Source organism: Tiliqua scincoides, chromosome 7 (assembly GCF_035046505.1).
Source record: "Tiliqua scincoides isolate rTilSci1 chromosome 7, rTilSci1.hap2, whole genome shotgun sequence".
Classification (NCBI taxonomy): Eukaryota; Metazoa; Chordata; class Lepidosauria; order Squamata; family Scincidae; genus Tiliqua; species Tiliqua scincoides.
Window position 1 is genome coordinate 43642856 of NC_089827.1, and position 20462 is coordinate 43663317.

General features: G+C 44.0%; 1 protein-coding gene across 1 annotated transcript in view; it reads right to left on the reverse strand.

Annotated features, from left to right (window-relative positions):
- Positions 1-20462, reverse strand: part of IQSEC3 (IQ motif and Sec7 domain ArfGEF 3) — a 161184-nt gene that overhangs the window by 82239 nt on the left and 58483 nt on the right. The window contains exon 2 of the mRNA XM_066633344.1: positions 2117-2197. Within this exon, the coding sequence (XP_066489441.1) occupies positions 2117-2197 (81 nt within the window). The remainder of the gene's footprint in view (positions 1-2116; positions 2198-20462) is intronic.

A 20462-nucleotide genomic window follows, 5' to 3' on the forward strand; every position in this document is an offset into this window, starting at 1 on the left:
GTAAAAAAAGGATGGAACTTGATCCAGCAACAGCGAATGTGAATGCTACCAGCAATAACTGAGGTAAACATTTTGCACAGAAAAAAGAACAGTTGCTGCACCCAGGCTAGCTGTAAGCCAATTGGATCAATTGCTTCCAATTGGTCCCTGTGTCTAAGGGCTTCCCATGCTAATCTACTCTAGTCTGATCAAATACACCAAACAACACTTTACAAAAAAAACACCTATCACATTGCAGATTTTATAGAGAACAGAAATTATTTTAATTTACTTCTGAATTCTTAAATGTCAGTAGTGTATATTTATACAGCTTATATTTTGAATTTTTAGTGTACTTGAATTACATAACATGTTAATTATAGAACAGTGTAAAAATTTATTTCTCTTAAAAAGTTAAGAAGGCAAATATATGAATATACTTGAACATGCATTTTTATTTTTTTGTAGGATTCTGTGGTTCCTGTAAATATTGTTCATTAACTCATACGCACTTTTTCAGCCATTTCAGCCCAACGTTACATATACGCAACAGGGACCAAATGTGTACACCTGTGGGCTGGGCAAAAATGGGTTAAGTACATATTTTGATTGCTTTCAATTCTACAATAAATATATAAAGTCTGTAATAAATTTTATTAATCTTAGATTCTGCAAACCTTAGCTGTGAACTTTGCATCCTGCAAAACATATTTCCAATTAGGCTCCTCATCTCCTTAGGCCCGCCCCAGTTGCACACCTACACTATCAAAAACAATGAAGAACTGACAGGGTTGGAGTGACTTTATTCGTGATGCATTTTGACTTTGACCAATCTTTGTCAAGGGTATATTAAAAACTTCAGACAAGGTTCAGCAGAACCTCAAAAAAGCAGACAAAATCCTGGCAGTTCTTTATCCATCCGGTTTAACCCTGTGATTTTCAAAACCTTTGTGTGGCCTCCTGATTACCTTCACATCCATTGAGCCACCAGCTCCCTACAGGGTTCTGTGCTCTGCGTTTTCCCTGAAAGGCACTGAGTGGACTCCGACTTGACTTGGCTCTAGGTGTCTAGACTTGAACCTGCATCAGGTCTCAGACCTGATGAATGTCAGGTGAAGGTTCAACCTGGGTGTCATTAAGCTCTGCTGAAAGGAAAGAACTACAGAATAATTAACTGAATTGGCAAAAAGGCCACTAGCATAACCTTATCAGATCAGGTGACAAGGCCTGACCCTGACAAATGTGTTTGTGTCAGCCTTGCTATCTGATCTAAAGAACAAGAGGTCTCAAATTTGCTGCCAGACCTTGTTATTATCAACCCTCTCCCAACCTTGCCTTGTAACCCTTGTTCCTATTAGGAAGGTGCTGGTTCTGTCCTCAGGTTTCCAATTGCTTACCCAGGAATCATTTGCACCTAGCCCTTGATGTCTGCTTTCTCCCTGCTAATAATAATATGCCTGGAGATGAGCCAAAGGTTCTTTTGGGAACATCCTTGGCTCACACTCAGGATCAAGAATGGGGCAGAGAATTTCACTGAACTGTGCACCCCATTCACATTTGTCACAGCTGTCACTGCCTATTTGTGTGGTCCTGGCAGAACTTTGCTTGACACTACTTGCAGGTAATGCCATGAAACCCGATCCAAGTGAGGCAGGAGTCAAGCCTCCTGCCCTCTCTCTGGCATTACTTGAGTAGGAAGCATTGGGAAAATTGCACTGGACAGTAGGAGCCAGTGTTAACACCATGTATGGCAAGTGGGCTGTTCATGACCCCCCAGTTGCTTAAACACAACTGAGAACAGGGAGGAGAAGCTGAAGGAGCCCTTCCGGCTCCAAATAATCCCTATCTGTTGCCTGGCCCCTCCTCAATGCTCTGTACAACTGGTCCTTCTGTTGCTTCCTTTCTCCTTTGATATTCCAAAGAACAGAACCCAATGACCAAAGGCATGCTGGGAAGTTAGAACCAAAGAGCAGCCCCTGGCAGCCCCATAGGGTCACATGCTACAGGCACTCCCAGGGAATAGGATGTGAATGAAATAAAGCCAGAAGCCTGCATGTGTTGTGTGCAAGTGAAAGTGGGAAAAATAAGGGAGAGAGGAAGAGGAACTAGCAGGGCACGAGCGGACAAACATTCCCACCTTGAAGAAGAGTCTGCAGATGAAGGCTTCTGCTCTGCATCAGCTGCTGGGCAGCAGAACTGGTGTAAAACAGTCTCATTCCTGTAACAGAAGAAAAACAGTGGCAGGTGAGAGTTCAGCTCACACACTCGCAAGCTAAGGGGGTCATCTCCTCTTGTTCACACCCACTACTGATGATGCTGGTCCTTTAAGAGATAAAGGGAAACTAGGATTATAAAAATGCAGCAGGCAGCACCCTAACACTGAAAGCTGATCCAAATAGTCCTGGCGCATATGGTGCAGTCCTTGCTGATCAACTCAACAGGGATGGCATACTCAAGCAGCTGTTCAGGGTCCTCTGCTGATACTCAAAATCACATCCTCAAAATCACACAGTTTTCTTGTACTGGTGGTGCAGCAACTCCCTCAGGGCCCAACCAGGGAAGAGAAATAAGTCTATGCCAGGGAAGGGGGGGGGGAACCACTTGCTGCAGGATACTTTGAATCTGGAACCAGCCCTGGACCTCAAATGAGGGAGTGTTGCATGTTTGAATTCTCCCCCATAGTAAAATTTCCTAAGGAGAAGGCTTAGATAACTTCTTGATGTTCTAGTTTTATGCATATTAAAGGCACAGAGCCAGCTAAAAGATGCAGTACCCCTATGTGACTATCTGAGCTGGTATAGTCAAAGAGATGAGTATTCTAATTAGCCCTGCCACAAACAAATCCTAAGAGTTCTTCTTTGAACTGGGCTGGAAACAAAAAATGCTTTTTAAGTGGGATAAATGAGCCCTGCTATCTCCTCTCACTTACCCAGACAATATTATTAAGAACTAGTCAATTAAAGGACAGGAACTTTTCTTCTTCCAGTTGCTAGCAACCAACATTTTACTATTTGTAAACAAATTTTACAAAACCTCTAAGTCAAAACCATTCATTCACTAATGCAGATGACAAACAAAACCATTTACAACAGAGGAACTTCTGTTCCTCGGTCATAAACCAGAGTTAGGGATTAGGCTGTCAAAATCTCGATTGTTATTGGAACATCAGGCTTGGTGTTGAAGTTCATTATAGGCTTGTATACTTTATTCATTTTATTTAAGTGATTTATATCCCACCTCTCCTTCTGAATAAAGGGCAGGAGAGCAGGAGGTCTGGTCTAGACAATTAAGGGAGCAATCCTAACCCCTTATGTCAGTGCTTTCCAGCACTGACATAAGGGTAGTGCAGCTCTGAGGTAAGGGAACAAACATTCCCTTGCTTTGAGGAGGCCTCCATGAGTGACACCCAACTGCAGGATGCAGCACATGTCCCACTGGCACCGCTATGCCAGTGCTGGAAAGCACTGACATAAGGGGTTAGGATTGTGCCCTAAACCACAGTTAAGCCCAAAGATTTAACATCTGAAAGTCGCCAGTTCAAGGTCACCGGAAGCTTCCTTGAGTGGTGAGTCCTGGAGAGCTGACAAGCCAAGCCCTTTTGGGTGGGAGCCAAAGGAAGCCAGCTCTAACTCTTTCTGTCAGAGGGAAAGGAGCTTTCTGTCAGTGTGGGACAGCATGCAGCCAGAACATTTCACCAGGCCATGACAGATCCACCTGGACTGTAGATTGTTCTTGAAAGACAGAACTTATTTGTGATTATAAAAATCCCCTTGGGGGTTTAACGAAAGCCTGCCTGTGTAAACCACTTTGAATAAAGCTAAAGGAGTAATCCAATGGTCAGAGGCAGTATATAAATACCAGTAGTAGTAGTAGTAGTAGTAGTAGTAGTAGTAGTAGTAGTAGTAGTTATTGTAAATGGAGCACCCAAAGCAGCATTCTAGCACAACTTATATCCAAGAAACTTCCTGAACTTTTCTTTTCCTGCTCTTATGTTTTCAAAGTCAGAATTCTTCTTCAGAGAGCAATACTAAAGAAGCCAAGTTCTCTCCAGTAAAGGAGTGAACATATGAAAACGGACAGATCCACATACATTATACACCACAATGTACAACGTTAACATTACACAAAATGTTCTGGGAATAGGAGGCACCTTTTCTACCCCATTGGCATTCCATGCACTGAAATCAGGAGGCCAGATGGCAGCCTGTACCAATGGTCCAGCTGCACCAGACCAATAAGGGGAAGGGTTATAGATCAATGATAGTGCATGTGATGCGTGCGTACATGGTTTACCTCAACAGAAGTCGTAAGAACTAGCCCAAGTTTATGCACCCCAAGAATATGTGCTATGGGGCTCCAACAGCACAATCATATGCATGTATGCTCATAAGGAAATCTTGTCAAGTAGACCCAAGTGTGTTTGAGGCACAGGCTACAGCTCGGGGTGGATCCTCAGCATTGTATGCAGAAGGTCCCAGGTTCAATCCCTAGCACAGGGGTGTCAAACATAAGGCCCGGGGGCCAGATGCGGCTCACAGAAGCTTTTTATCTGACCCTTGGGCTCTCAGCTACTGAGCAATGCTGAGGTCTCACTGCTGAAAAGGTGGCCTGCATGAAAATTGGGCTCCCCCGTATCTTGAAATATGATCAAGATTTGTGTATTTTCTCTTCTCTCATTTGCAGCTAATGAGTTCCTACACAAGAACAAAGTGCTTATTTCTGGTTTTGACCTGTTTAATGACATCACTTCCTGCCAAATGACATCATCACTTCTGGCCCTCAGCAGGCATCATGAATGATATTCTGCCCGCTGTATGAAATGAGTTTGACAGCCTTGCCCTAGCACCTCCAGGGAGGCCAAAGTAAAGATCCTGCCTGACACTCTGTAGAGCATAGGTCCTCCCAACTTAGGAGGACTCAGCAGAATGTAGCTTCCTGTATTCAGGATCACAGCCTGAAGTCCAGGAGCAACACGTTCGATTCTACTACAAGCTATCATTTGTAAGGTAGAAACTTACCACTTTTGCCTGACTTTATTGGAACTTGTCATATTCTAACATACCTGGAACCCAGAAATGTGGAATGGGAGAATCCCAATAAAAACGATGCAACAAATTCCATTAGTGTATTTTTAATTTGCTGTACTGGAAATAGCATCTTATTACTTCAGCTTTCCAGGCTCAGAGGTTGATTATCTTTTTCTTTCTAGGAGGACTGGAGTTCCTTTTAAGAGCTGCGTTGGAACTGGGAAGTCAGCACGTACAATTCCCCCCCCCATTATCATTATTCAGTTCAATTTGGTTTGCCATGAACCACAGCCAAAACAGAGAAATGTAGCACATGCTAAAACAGCAGAGACATTTAAAAATGAGAACGACAAAGCAAACATCACAAAACATCAACAATAGAAATCAGTTACCCAGTCTAAAGAACTATTCCAGGGATGTCAAAGGAAATGAGATGGCATTTCAATTCATTCCTGTCGGGGCAAAAAATTGACCTCGTTCTACATTATTTCCTCATTGCTATTTTGCCAGCAAATTATGATTATACCATCAACATACCTTGTGCTTTTCAGTCTAATATAAGCAAAAAGACCAGTCTCTGTCCTGAGAATTGTATAATCTACATTTTAACAAGGACTGAGACAAAGGCAGTGGGATCCAAGGATAAATTTGCCAAAATGCACTTAAAAACACTATGGTCATTATGGCTGGTGAAGATGACCAAGTGCCAATGTGACCATACAATAAGAGTTCCATCACTGGAGTCTCCACCCCACTGCCCCCCATCTCAAAAAGTAGCTGCAAGAGGTCCTGATGAAGGGGCAGAGGAGTCCAAGAAGTTGGGGAGCAGCGTAATATAATTATATTTTAAAATATTATGTATTTTAAAACGTTATACCTCACCTTCCAAACAAATGATCTCCAAGGCAAATAAAACATTGTTTTAAACTACAAGAGTAAGACACAAAACAGTTAATACAATTGAAATCAGTTGAATAAGCAACACAATTGTATTCTGTTCAAAGGCTGAGCAAAAAAAAAAAAAAAAAACTTTTTCTCTGGTGCCTAAATAAAGGAAAATGGCCACCTGGCAAACCTGTTTGGAGAGGCTGTTTCAGGCTGTTTAGTCACAAAGACAAAGAAAGATAATACCTTGCCTTCCATTGCCATCCAAATGAAAAAAGCTGCAGGCAGGACTTAACTTCATGCTCTCACAGTATCCCTCTCCTCCCCTGACCTTTTTACATATTCTTACCATCCAGCCTAAAATTTACATCCTGCTTTGTGAGCTTCAATGTTCTCCATACATCATACTGATTTCACGAGCCTGTCATATTTTTAAGGGTGTCGGCGAAGCAGTACGCAAATGCAGCAATGCACCCCTGGGCCTTTGCAATGTCACCAAGGATGCTCAGGCACAAGTCTTGAATTGCAAGCAGCTGTGCATGATCCAAAAATTCCCCCCCCCCATCCACATAAACTGGGCTGGCAATAATAATGCATCATAATACTTAGTATCTGTACAGCACTTTTTGTATGTGCAAAGACGTTATGAAAAGCACCCTTCTCCTAAATGGCAAGCCCCTACCTATGCATACTCTGATGCTGGTTTCGTATACAGCAGCAGCATACTGTAGATGTTATCTGGGATGCGTAGTGTGAGTGCCAGTCTGTCTAGGGCTGCTACAGGCAACAAAGTCACGTGGCCAAAGCCCCAACTCCCTGCTAAGGTCGGCTCCTGCCTGGTCACTGGTCCAAGTCAACCTTGACTTGGGAGAGGGAGAGTGTTGAAACTCAGTTAAATTTAAATTAACTAATCAGAGCTGGGGGTGCCTGGGTGCTTCCCAGAACAGGATACTGTAAAAAGGAACTGACTAGCTAGAATTGGTGCAAGTTTGGATACCTGCCAAGCCAGGGGAATGGTAAGTGCTGACCACGACAGGACAAGATTAATTTGCCAAGCACCAAGCCTCTCTAACAGCCCCATCCTAACCCCCCCCACTGATGCAGCTATGCCACCAGAGCACAAGCTGCATCCAGAAGGGGAGCCAGGTCCAGGGTTAAGTCTCCGCTGCCAAAATGGGTCTGCTCAAACCTGCACCCACAATTTTGCTGACACAAGTCAAAGAGGACCCAGAAAGGTGGATTGAGGCTGGGAAGGGGAATAGGATATCAGTGGGGCTGCTGCTGTTGATACTGCCCCCTTCCCAGCCTGAACGCATACCCCTCCCTGCCTTGTGGCCCATTTCTTTGCCCTCCAGCCCTGCTCAAGAAGAGGTACATGTTACGGCATCTGAGTTGTAAGTGCTCACCTCACCCCTTCCAAGCACCACAACTTTACATGAAGCATCTTTACTTACATTACAGGATTGTTGTGTTATTATCCCCATATTACAGAAAGGGAAGACTGAGGCTGCAAGGGAATGACTTGCCTAAGGCCACCTAGTGAGTTTAATGTAGAGGTGAGATTTTAAAGATTTAAGACTGGGCAGTGTGGATTTACAGCTTGGGTTCTTAGCTATTTATGCTACACCAGCTCTGAAAGTGTTTTCAGCAAGCCCAGACGCCCTCCCTGAAGAAGATGGAGCTCTGCATGCTAGAATAGATCCAAACATTAATCTCTCTTTTTTATGAGAGATAAGAATAGCTACTTGTAAACCATTTTTCAAGTTCTGCTTGGCCAGTTTGACTTTCAACAGCAATTTTCCTTCAATAACCAGCATCGACCCCAAGGCTGCATCAGGCCAGGCTATTTCAAGGGAGAACAGCATTTGTTATTCACAACAACTCCTCTGAGCTAACCAGGGCTCCCCATATTATTGCTTCTTAATTCAGATGTACTTCAGTGTTCAGTAACCTGAATGGCTGTGATTGCTTGCAAACAAGCTGAGCCCCTGAGCTCGGAAAGAAAACAGCACAGCCTTCCCTGACCTCCTCTGAGTGACTCATGCCACTATGCCTGTATCTGCAGTGCTCTCCCAAGAATCCACTATTTCTTTGGATATCAGAATTATGTAATTTCCTCCCCCTGCCAAACCATCCCCAGCATAAGGATAGTCAGAAGTCACTGTTCAGGCCGCAAGCGTTTTCAGCTGCTTTGTCAATGCCCTCTGACGTTGCACTTTGTCCGGGATTTAAGCCATAAGGACACACAGAAGAGTGGTTAACTAGACACTTGGAAGGATTAAAAGCACAGAATGGAGGACAGCTATCTACTTTTTTCCTATTTCAAGGGAGCCTTTATGGGTACCCAACAACATAATCACTGCATTCCTAAAGGGAGTTGGATTGTTTTAAGCACCTGAGTTGTTGACTGAAGAACCCAATTTTCTTGCAGCTAGGTACTGATCTACTCTCTGCTCACCTGCTCCATGATCACCTCTTGCTATCAGAATTCAAACTTCCTTCTTCTCTGGTACAAGCGATGGATGTTTAAATAAAAAAAAGAGGCCCATGAGTGCTAAAGGCCTGCCTCTTCCTGGAGACCTCTCCCTTTTGTGTAACTGTTTCTTCTCCTCTTCCTCTCTCTGATGTGATGATATAAAATATCCTTTTAATCCTCTCCTTTTGCTTGTATGGTGCAGCAATAGAGGTGTTCAGGGTCAAACAAACACCGGAGCAATAGAGGCCCACCTAGCTAGTGACACCATCATTATAGCTTTGTTAAGAAGGTAAAATTAATTAATTAGGATGATCAAAAGGAGTACAATTATCTGTCGTAACAAGGGAAGGAAGAAAGACAAGGAAGGGAGAAAGGTTCATCAACCTAGCTGAGCTCAGCTGTCTTTTCCCGCTCCCAGAATGTCCTCCTGAGTGGCTTGTCCACTTGGTCATATTTAGTCAATAATTACTACCCGAATTTTCCCCCCTCTTCCTTCTTGATCCCTTTTTTCCTTTTCTGTCATATCTAACAGATTGTAAACCACTATTTTAGATTGTAAACCCCCTTGTGTATATTGGCAGAAAGGTGATCTACAAATGCAGTTTTAAAAAATGCAGACACACAAGGGTACAATGGCTGTGTGAAAAGGGGCACAAACAACTCTTGGCTTGCACACCCATCCCTTTCTCCCCATCTTAAGTAATTATGGGGCCCAGTTTTGGAGCTCTTCTCGGAGGCCTCGGAAGGTGACCCAACCATTGAGACTGTGGCAATATAGCCACATAGGGAGTTTCTGGGGAAGGGGTTGCAGAGTGACAACTGTGGGCCCGATCCTATCCAATTTTTCAGTGCCAGTGCAGCTGTGCCAACAGGGCATGCACTGCATCCTATGGTAGAGGGACAGTCACAGAGGCCTCCTCAAGGTAAGGGTACATCTGTTCCCTCACCTTAGAGCTGCATTACGGCAGCACCGGAGCTGGAAAGTTGGATAGGATTGGGCCCTGAATGTGTTACAGCAGTGGCAATCTTAAGAGTACTCTGCCATGGGCCTAGTCTCTGTCTACCTTAAGGAATGATTGGAGGCAGTAAGAAGAAGAGCATTGTTATATAGGCACAGATTAATGTTGTTAAGCAAACAGAACTGATGCTAACAAGCCTCAGTACCCTCACACCAGTAGTCCACTGGGAAGCATTCTCCTTTGTGACCTGATGTTTCCAAATTGTTTACACCGCCAGTTCTGGCATGCCATTTCAATAGCATAAAAACTGGGAAATCAGTCTATAATCTTCACTCTCTCAGCTTCGGCAATTCCTCCTCAGTGGCCAAAAATGGTCAAAATATTAATCTCTTAAGAGCAACACAAGACTATGTATAATTCCTGACCCAAACCACTGCGTACATGGCCCTGGCAGATGGCTAAAAGATGGAATTATACAAAGTCTGAGAAATGGGATCAGGGATTTTCTGCAGGGTGAAGGGATGATAATGTTACATTAAGAACCATGCTTTCCTCTCCCACACTGGATAATTTTTCATTTTTGTTATTTATTACATTTGTATCCTGCTTTTAGCCTAGATTAGCTCCTAAAACTGCTTACATGTATATCCATCTACACCCTCCCACCCACACACTCAGGGCGCAATCCTATCCTGTGCTGGAACAGGCAAGCCAGAAGGCTTGCGCTGTATCCAGAGGCAAGTCAGCCAGAGGTAAGGGGAAACATTTTCCCTTGCCTCCGGGTAAGGCTTGCTGGCCCCTATGGGTCTCCTCAGCCTTGCACTACCTCTTGAGGTGGCACAAGTCCGAGGAGAGCGGAACAGCTTGAAGCTGCTCCGTTTTGGAAACGGGGGTTGGGATTCGGCATAACTGCCAGATCCCATTCCCACCTCCCTCTCCCTGCCCTCCCGCCCCTGGGGCCGCCCACCACCCGCCTTCCCCCCTGCCCAGGAATGTCTCCCTCCCTTCTCCTCCCTACCTCCCCCACACCTACCTTTTCCGCTTGCGTCATCCCAGTGGGACCAATACAAGCACTTGAGGGGAAGCCAGCATGGAGGCTTATGTCAGCCTCCGCGGGCCGGTGCTTCTTGGAGCACTGGCCTGGCTTCCCCTTGAGGAGGCACAAACGTGCTTTACGGCACATTTGCAACCCACCCCCCAGTTACTACTTTGATCTCACCACTGTTCCAAAACAGAATCATGGCTTCCCCACCCCAACATGCAATATTTTTACCGGAAAAAAAATTTCCACTAAAAGTCAACTGAAGTGTTTCTCTGCCCTCCAAAAAATAGTGCAGGGAGGCATCATTGGAACAGAACACGGGTGGGGCAAAGTGCTAAAGCCATGCTAGCCACCACTACTACCACCACTATTGTTACCTTATTTTGTCATTCCATTCATCCCCTACTCTACAGTATTTTGAAAACAAAAGTAAAAAATATGACCTGGGCATGGTAATGCACACATCAAGAAGCGTAGCTTGGCCCTTAGAGACCACTGGGGTTATTAGAATGGTTCATCCTTTGACAAGCATGTAACCTATCGCTTCTGATAGCTTCCGAATTATGTGATGGGTCATGAACTGCCCATGGGGGTCACAGCATTTACTAGACCGGTTCGAGGCACTCAGAAGCAAAAAAATGTCAACTTATATAAAATCTGGGCAGACTCATGTACCTTTCAGGGGCCTGCTGCTACTATTACAAGTTCTTATGGCTCAGATAGATTTGCTGCCTTGCTACTGTTGTTGCTTTACACAGCTTTATTGCAAAAAACAAAAATTAAAAAAAAAAACAACCGGCTGGCTACTTTCCAGTAATAAGCTTGTCCTCCCACACAGGCCAGCTGAAGCTCCTGGGCTGCTTGAGAAAGGACGTCGCTCTGCCACCCTCCTTACCTGGCTCCTTCTTCTGCATGGAATCAAAGCAGGATTTGTGAAGCATGTTGGGATTGCTCCCAGAGCATTCTACATTCCCTTCTTTATTAAAAGAGTCTGCACCAAGGAAAGAGTGATCTTGCTCCTTACATTTTAAAAAGAGCTTTTAGCCATCAAAGGATGTCTGTCCCCAGGCTAACCACAACACAAGACTAATGGTCCAATTCAAATGCTGATAGTGCACTGATGCCAGCCCAACAATGGCTGTATCCTAAGCCTGTACAAGGTAACATTATGCAAGCACAGCTCTCCCAGTAACACCAACAGCATCCATGAAAACTCAAACACAGCCCATCACCCACAGAGTGGCATCCTGACATCAGTGGTGCAATGCCCAAAGAGCCAATCACTACATCCACTCAATCCCAATGTTGGCAGCCAGAAAATGCCACCAGGGTGAACCAAAGAGTGAGGGGGCACAGGGCCAATGAGTGGGATCCTTGACCCATTGCTGTTCTGCCTATCCTCCAACTCAATCCCACCCCCCTGCGCATATTTAACAGTTCCAGCAGGCCTTTGTCCTTAGCAGAGCCGTCACTCACCAACTGTAGTGACAACAGGCCCCGCACTCCAGTATGTCGCATTTTGTGACAACTGGAAAGCACCTTTTGCTGCCAGAATGCTTGTTCCAATGGTGTAAGGTCCTCATAAGATCAGGCCATTTGGGAGATATTTCATGTTAAAGAAGTTTTTTTTTATCTATTTAGTTACAATTTATGCAATGGCAGAAATGGGTATGCCAACTTTTTTGCCCAAATTTCTCTGAGGGATGTTGAAGATGTAGGTGTCTGTGAATTTTTAACAGAGTTACATTGCCTGTCTGAAGATAACAATTTGACTTTTTGAGCCCAAGCTGGCAAGACTTTCAGATATTTTGGGTGAGCAGGGACCCAAATTCACCTTACATTTTGCTTTTGGGGAAAGATCTGTGGTAATTCCTAGACTTGAGAGAAACACACAGAAATTTTGCTACTCACAAGAGTAAGTATTCTCAGTTCCCCCAGAATTCCATCAGATCTTATTGCTGGAGCACAGGCCCCTCCAAAGTTGCCTCAAAATCTGCTTCAATCAGAATTTGGTGGAAACTCTCCTCTCAGGCAAAGCCAGTGAGGTGCAGTTCCCTGTACTGACCCAGGCCTCACTGAGGGAAATCAATTCATCATTGGCCTCCTCTCTTGACACATGGCATATGAAGAGATAAAAGTTTGGAACCCTACACCTATTTTAGCACCTACGTTTATCACCATTAAGCCGTCTGGCATGAATACAACTAATGTTAACGCCTTCCTGGTCAAGCAGCAGCTCTTTCCCATTCAGTGTCATTAGAACTAAATCTGTTTCTTGGGAGCAGGCCCAATAAAACAGCTGTGCCAAGACACTGTGTCCTCATGAATAATGAGTGTCCAAATACGTCTGGGATGAGTCCCAGAGCATCTGCACTACTGACCTAGGAAACCGGCTTTCCAATTTTCCTTCAAAGAACTGTTTTCCACATCAGCCCTGCTACCTGTTCATACCGGTCATCTCCAGAGGCCCCACTCCATATGTCCCGACTTTCTGATGTGCCATCAAATGGTTATAAAGGACAGGGTCTTCTCGGTAGTGGCCTAGCTTCCAGGATAGTTTTGCTTGACCCCTTTATTCTTGGGTTCCAGGCAATAAGTCAAGACTGTTTCAAAGAGCTTTTGGGGAAAAGTGATAATTGTTTGCCTAGTTTATTTTCTTGGTTCCATTATTGTCATTGCTAGAATTTAACTAGGTGTGCTCACATTTTTAGCAAAATGTTGTGTTTTGTTTGTTTGATATTGCTGTTGCACCACCTTATGGATGCTAGTGGATGGGAAGGCGGGGTAGAAATATTTTAAATATTGTTAAACAAACATGTCTGTCAAAGAACCCCCCCCCCCCACACACACACCTACTGAAAACGAAGAAGGGGACCTCGTATCTTCAGATTCCATATCCATAGTTTCAGTTAACCGTGAATTGGATCTGCGCCCCCCCCTCATGCCCCCTTCCGGAGGAAAGGGAGGCAAGGCCTCTGCGGGGCTCAGAATGACTGTTAAAAATATTTTTAAAAAATGACTTCTAGTTTTATTGTAAAACCATAAGTGATGTTTTTATTGCCTTAGAAGGCATTCTGAGGCCTGGTGAAGCCCTCTGGATGGATACATGCAGCCTCTGAGGAGCTCAGAAGATCCTCCAGAGGCAAGGGGGCACAGCTCTCCTCTGCTCTAGAGGGTGGGGGACATTCTCCCCCCCCCCCCGCATCCACAGATTCAGCTATCTGAGATGGTTTTCGAAACAGAACCCCCATTGATACGGGGACACACCTGTATCTCTCTTTTAGACCAAGATCATTCAATTGCTTGCATAATTTTATACTTGCATGAGAAACAAAAATAGTAAACAGCAAGGAAGCAGCAGAAGCAGCAGCAGTCTGGAGGCAGTAGCAGCGGCTAGCTTCCCCTTCAGTTCCAATGCCGTGACCCTTGGCAGTACTGCCAGAGAAGGCAGAGGCAGGTCATGCCCTCATACTCCTCCCACTCGTTCTTCAAGGAGAATGCATGGGAAGAGGATGGAACAGCGAACAGGTGGAGCAGGAAGGTGGAGGTTGGATGCAGGGCAGGGAGCACTGTCTAACAGTTTGCCATCTCCCCACCTCCCACAAGAAGCATCTGCTTCAGCTAGTCTCCTGGATGGGCTGTCTCTCTCTCTCTCTCTCTCTATTAATGCTGCTGTTCCTGGTGAAGGAGTACTGACAAGTATGTGCATATCGGGAGGACACACATGATTTGTTTCCATGGGCCCCCGAATATCTGGCTTGGACAGCACAAGTGGCTCTCCAGCGTCTCAGGAAAAGATCTCTCAAGTCTCGCTACCTGAAATGTTTTCATCTGGAGGTGCCAAGGTTTGGCAAAGCCCCTCCCACCAAAAAGAACCCTGGTCATATGCCATGAGGTGACAACGATTTAATCATCATATGTATTTGTACACATGGTATGTTATGTATGGCAGAGATCACAGTGTAATGAATCTGTGGAACAGGATGTGGTAATAGCACCCGCCCTAGATACATTTAAAAAGAGATTGGACATAAAAGAGATTTATGGAGAAAAAGTCCATCACAGGTTGCAAGCCATGATGGGTACATGCAACCTCCTGGTTTTAGAAGTAGGCTACCTCAGAATGCCATATGCAAGAGAATGGCAACAGGATGCAGGTATCTTGTTGCCTTGGCTCCCTGAGGCATCTGGTGGGCCACTATGAGATGCAGGAAGCTGAACCAGATTGTCCTTTGGCCTGATCCTGTGGGGCTCTTCTTAAGTTCTTAAACCTCTTTCACCCTTCTCAAGAGAAGAAGACACATTACATTTTCTTTCATGCAATTCTAAAATCACAGAAAAAAATAAGTGCTGGGTGTGCAGGTGTTAAACTCATCTTGAAGTTCCCATCTTCATTTTTTATTTTTCACATTTTTATACCGCCCTTCCTCCAAGGAGTATACATAGCTCCCTCCTTTTGTCCACACAACAATCTTGCAAGGTAGGTGATGCTGAACAATAGTAACTGGCCCAAGGTCGCTCAGCTTCATGACTGAGCAAGGGTTTGAACCTAGATCTTACAGGTCCAAGTTCAACTCCAGAACAACTACGCCCTTAATTCTGTGAACAGTCCTGTGCCCCAGCACAAGCCCCACTTAACAAATGAGAAATTTCCAGGAGGGGTTCTCCATAACCTGCTGCACCCATCCCTATGATGTTCTGCCAAAGTCTTTTTGCCTAAACAGACCCTTTTCTCCTTCGCTCAAACACCCAATCGCTTTAATTACAAAGGAAATTAGTAACAGCCAAATGCTCGTTTTTAATTATGCTGATGAACGTTCTCTAAATCCTCTTCAGTTCTTCTGGTGTTAATTATAGTTTGTCATACTGATACCTCTGAATATGGATTCATCCCAAAGTGATTAAAAAAATCAAACTCTTTGCAATATGCTGTTTTTAAATAAAACAAAAAGGAAGCCCCAACAAAATAATATGCTGCTTTCTAATTCCCCTCCCCCCCCCACACACACACAGACACATGTACATGATAAACCTCATGAAAGCACTAAGATTTTTATCTGGGACACTGGCAGCCCCTTTCATTATTATGGGGCATGTGAGGTCTCAATGGAATTTCGGTCTCTTTCAGAACAAGATTAAATTACTTTAATGTTTAAATAAGTACATCTCTGGATAAGGCACGGAAAACTGCTCTCCATCCTAACTTAGGGGTAAAAGTTTGTTTCCATAATGCAATTGGTTTCATTTGTTTTTCATGGTTCTTCCAAGCTTCTGGTTCACTTTTCTGGCTGACTTTCTCCCTTAAAAAAAAAAAGAAAAAGAAAAAAAAGAATCACAGTAGTGTTGGAGAGAGAGAGAGAGAGAGAGAGAGAGAGAGAGAGAGAGAGAGACCGAGAGACCAAAGATATTCTAAAGATGATCATAATCAAATCTCACCCTCAGCAACAGGAGCCTTGGAAGGCAAAAGGCAAAGCAATATAAAATCAGAGCTCTTTTCAGAACTCCATAAACATGCAAATCCCTTGCCTTAAATTGAAAAGGCGCAATTTTAGCCATTCAGAGGGTCCTGATTTTCATCTCCTTTGTGTCGCTTTAGACCTCAGCTGAATTTGATGGCATTCTTCCCAATATATAATAGGATAAGGGGAGAAGCCAGCTCTGATTGGCAGCCACAGTTCACAACTATAATCACAGTTTTTTAGTAGTTGTTTTTTTAAGACCAGAGAGAAGAATCCCATTCAAAGTATAGGTAATTTCCTTGTTCAAATTAGAGCAGCCATGTTTAAATGTCTCCCAAGGAAGAAGTGAGAGCTGCCCATTAAAATCAATGGGGGGGAATTAGATTTTTTTTGTAATTGTGACTGGGCTACCAATATGCCCATCCTGAAACAAAAGGTAGTGTCAGCCACAGACTGGGTTCCAAGCTGGCTCCCACTTAAGAAAACAGACAAAATCTACTCATAAAATATAGCAATTTTATGATAGGATTCTTTTCAGTTTATACAGCCTGAGGATATGGACAGGATTTTTGGGAGCACAAGGCCTGCTGTTTGTTCTCTTGATCCTTGGCCATCCTGTCAGCCCAGGGCAGTTTGGCTGAATGGGTGGGGAGGGCACTGAATGCATCTTTCTCATCTCTCTTCCACTACTAGGGCACATCATCATCACCTTGAAGCTTTCTTTGGGGACAGAAAAGGCTGGGACAGAAATGTTTTAAAATAAACAAAAACAAAAATAATTTTCAGTGTGCCTTTTTCCCTTTAGAACTATTTTTCTCATATGCAAATTAATTAACCAATTAATCAATAACCATTCATTCTATTAATCAGCCTAGATTTGTTTAATTGGGTGACAACACTAACTTGAATAGAAATCTCACTGACAATCTTGGCTGAAAAGGGACAGTGGTATCCTTGCCACCACTCCTCTTTAGAACAGACAAAAGAAAACATTTCTTTACCCAGCATGTGATTAGTCTGTGGAACTCCTTGCCACAGGATGTGGTGATGGCATCTGGCCTAGGTGGCTTTAAAAGGGGATTGGACAGATTTCTGGTGGAAAAGTCCATCACAGGTTACAAGCTATGATGGGTATGTGCAACCTCCTGATTTTAGAAGTAGGCTATCTCAGAATGCCTGATGCAAAGTAGGGCACCAGGATGCAGGTCTCTTGTTGTCTTGTGTGCTCCCTGAGGTATCTGGTGGGCCACTGTGAGATACAGGACCCAGTCCTATCCAACTTTCCAGCACTGACGCAGTCATGTCAACGGGGTGTGCGCTGCATCCTGCAGAGGGGAGGCAGTAATGGAGGCCTCCACAAGTTAAGGGAATGTTTGTTTCCTTACCTCAGAGCTGCATTGCAGCTGCATTGGTGCTGGAACATTAGATAGCATTGGGCTCACAGGAAGCTAAACTAGATGGGCCAGATCCAGATGGACTAGAACCAGCGGGGCTCTTCTTATGTTCTCCTGTGATTCCAGAGGGGAGGGGAGGACCTGCTACTCAAAGGGACACAAGCCACTGCATTCAGAAGGATGCTGGGCACAGTTCTGACTGCAAAACCTATATAAACCCCCCACCACCTCCAGACACTAATGAACCTTTGAATGGAATAAATGTGGATGAGGAAGCAAACAGGACACAGCCTCTCCTGGTCTGCCTTGTGCTCTCGTTCGGAGCAGAGATCTGCTCCAAGGAAGTGAGGGTCATTTGCAGCTGCAGCCGAGCACTCTGTATCCAAGGGGAACATACTTAAGGATGCAGTCGGTCTCAGGGAGTAACTAACAGACTGTGACAGGTTTTCATTAGTGTCAGTGTTTTGTCTCACTGTAGATGAAATGGAGCTTGCTTAATAATGTGTAATGTGCCATGGAGACTTAATGCCCTGTTCTCCAAGGTGAGTGGGGGAAGGGAAGAAGACACACACCTGTCTGACCTACTGTGGTGTTTCAATACCCACCATTGCCATTGCTTTTGCAGTACAGAGGGGTAGCCATGGGGGAATTCTAGGCATGGCACCAATGCCAGACTCTCCCTTTTTAAGGGTATCTCTACACCTGTTCATCCAAACACTGTTCATATGTGAATGGCCAGGGAGACAAGATAACTGCTCATCCTTTTTATTTGTTTAAGGAGAAGCAGCTCCTTACTTTCACAGATAAATCAATGAATGTTTTATTAGATTTCCAGGCAGAAGAGGCTTCACTAGACTTTACAGGTTTGAGTGTTTAGACTGAAATGTTCATATGACATTTAGTTTAACTTAGTCCAGAAGTTAAACATCTTAGAGCCAGTCTTATGAAACTGTTTGACAGCAAGTTATAGAAGCTGATGCAGTGTACAGGTTGGATCAAAAATGGGGACTGGAATTTCCCCACCCTGTATCTCAAACTGCTCCTGAGAGTCATCCAACTGTCAAGATATGCTTTTGGGGGGATGTTGGGGGTTGCACATAGGGGGATGAAAAGCTCCATTCTATTAGGGCAGTGGTACCCAACTTTTTTTGACTGGCAGCTCCCTTAACCTACTGGGCCTTTGAACATGGCTCCCCATGAGGGATAAAATCCTATACATTGTATAGGGTGGTGGGTTTTTTGTGAGGATTCTATGGCTCCCCTGACTGGTTTCTGGGAGTCCCTGGAGAGCCACGGCTCACAGTTTGAGAACTACTGTATTAGGAGAATACCAGTCACAGATCTCTGGATCTAATTGTGTGTATGGTAGAATCTCAGGATTGGGAACATCCTTAATAACCATCCAACTCATCACAGGAATCTTAAAGTTAAGCATAGGCCAAAAAAAATAAATCACCTCTACACTGAAAGCACTGAAATTGCTTTCCGCCTTCAGTAGATATTATTAGTATTATTGGTATTCTGTAGTATTCTGTAGCTATTATTGGTTATTGTTTTGTGCAGCCATTTTAAATGAGTACCTCCAGTGTGTTAATTATGGTGGCTACACAGAACCTCCAGGGTCAGAGGTAATAGCATGTATAGGCTCTTGTCTACATACCCTGCTTGTGGGGTTACTGGAAGCATATGGGAAGCAAGATGCTGAACTAGACGACCGGTCTGATCCAGAAGGTCTCTTATTATGTTATTATAAGATACAGGAATCCTGGTCCACGTTTTTTGTTTCTATTGTGTGTGTGTGTGTTTGGTGGTATGTACTTTCTGAGGTTTTATATCTGTGCTTGTACAGACGTTATGATTTGAATATTATTAAGTGAGACACTGCAATATGCCCTAGTGGCTCTGTTTTGTTTTTAATTTTAAAAACCCAATAAACACAACTACTGCTCCTCTAACCCCATCAGATCATAAAAAGTATTGCCTCCAGGCCAAGAGCTTGCAGAGGACAGCTCTGTTGGTGCAAATCAATTGAGTGGTTTCAGAGTCTTTCGACAGTCAGTTCATTGGCTGCAAAGGGATAAGAGATATACAGTCTTGGAAGTCCCACTGCGGAGCACAAATGACTGCAGGGCCCAGCCTAATAGGAGCAGATTATCAATTTGCCTGTTGAGATTTTCAAAAATACATGACACCATGAAGCTGAGCCTCTGCCTCATACACAATACTTATACAGCACTTCTTCTGCAGTTCAAGGGAGACTGCAAAAGTTACACACTTCACTAAACATAAAAAAAATTCTTAGAGCAAACTGTAGGCACCATCCAGTTGAAATCAAACACTTTTAAATCCCTCTGATTACAATGAGAACCTTAAACACATGCTTAGATGTAACTATGACAGGCATTGCAGTGTAAGAGGCTGAGCTGTAAATCAGGAATCCCCTGGTAAGAATCTCACCTCTGCAATGAGCTCACCAGATGGCCTTAGGGAAGACCCGTCCTCTCAGCCACAATATGAGGATAACACTCGTTTTTCAAGCGTGGTATTACATCAAAACAATATTTGCACACTCAAAAAAATTACACAAATGCTAAGTATAATTACCATCTCTCCCGTTTAAATCAGTGGGGTTTGAATGTACTTAAAAATTTTCCTGGTTCATGCACAATACATCTGAAGAACAGTGGCAGGTTTATAGTATGACCCAGTGGTTGTAATTCCCCCAGTTTAATTACCAAAAGCCTTTTAAAACTGGCTTTTCACTTCATTCCAAAAACCAGCAAAGAGGAGCACTGCCACACCTTTTCCAATGCCTTGAGGCTACAACCAAGAAGGCCATGCTCATCTCAACTGTCCATTCTAATCTCCCTGGCAGACCCAATCTAGTCTCCCTGGCAGACAATTTAGAGCAGCACCTTGCTGAAGAATCTTAAAAGCGGGTGAGCAGCAGAATGGTCCCGTGGCAGGAGAGGCGGACTCTTATATATGAACACATGAAGTTGCCTTAGTTCATCCAGCACAGTGCTGTTTACTATGACTGGCTGTGGCTGTCTAGGTAGGGATCTTTCCCAGCCCTGTGACCAACAAGTCTTTTAATGGACAGTACTACAGAGAGAATCCAGGACCCTCTGCATTCTAAACTCAGTTCAACCACCCTCACACATTATGTGTTTCAGTGTTGTAAATGCATTATCAAGACTGAACCATTAAACAAATGAATTCAGGTCTCTGAGTATGTGAA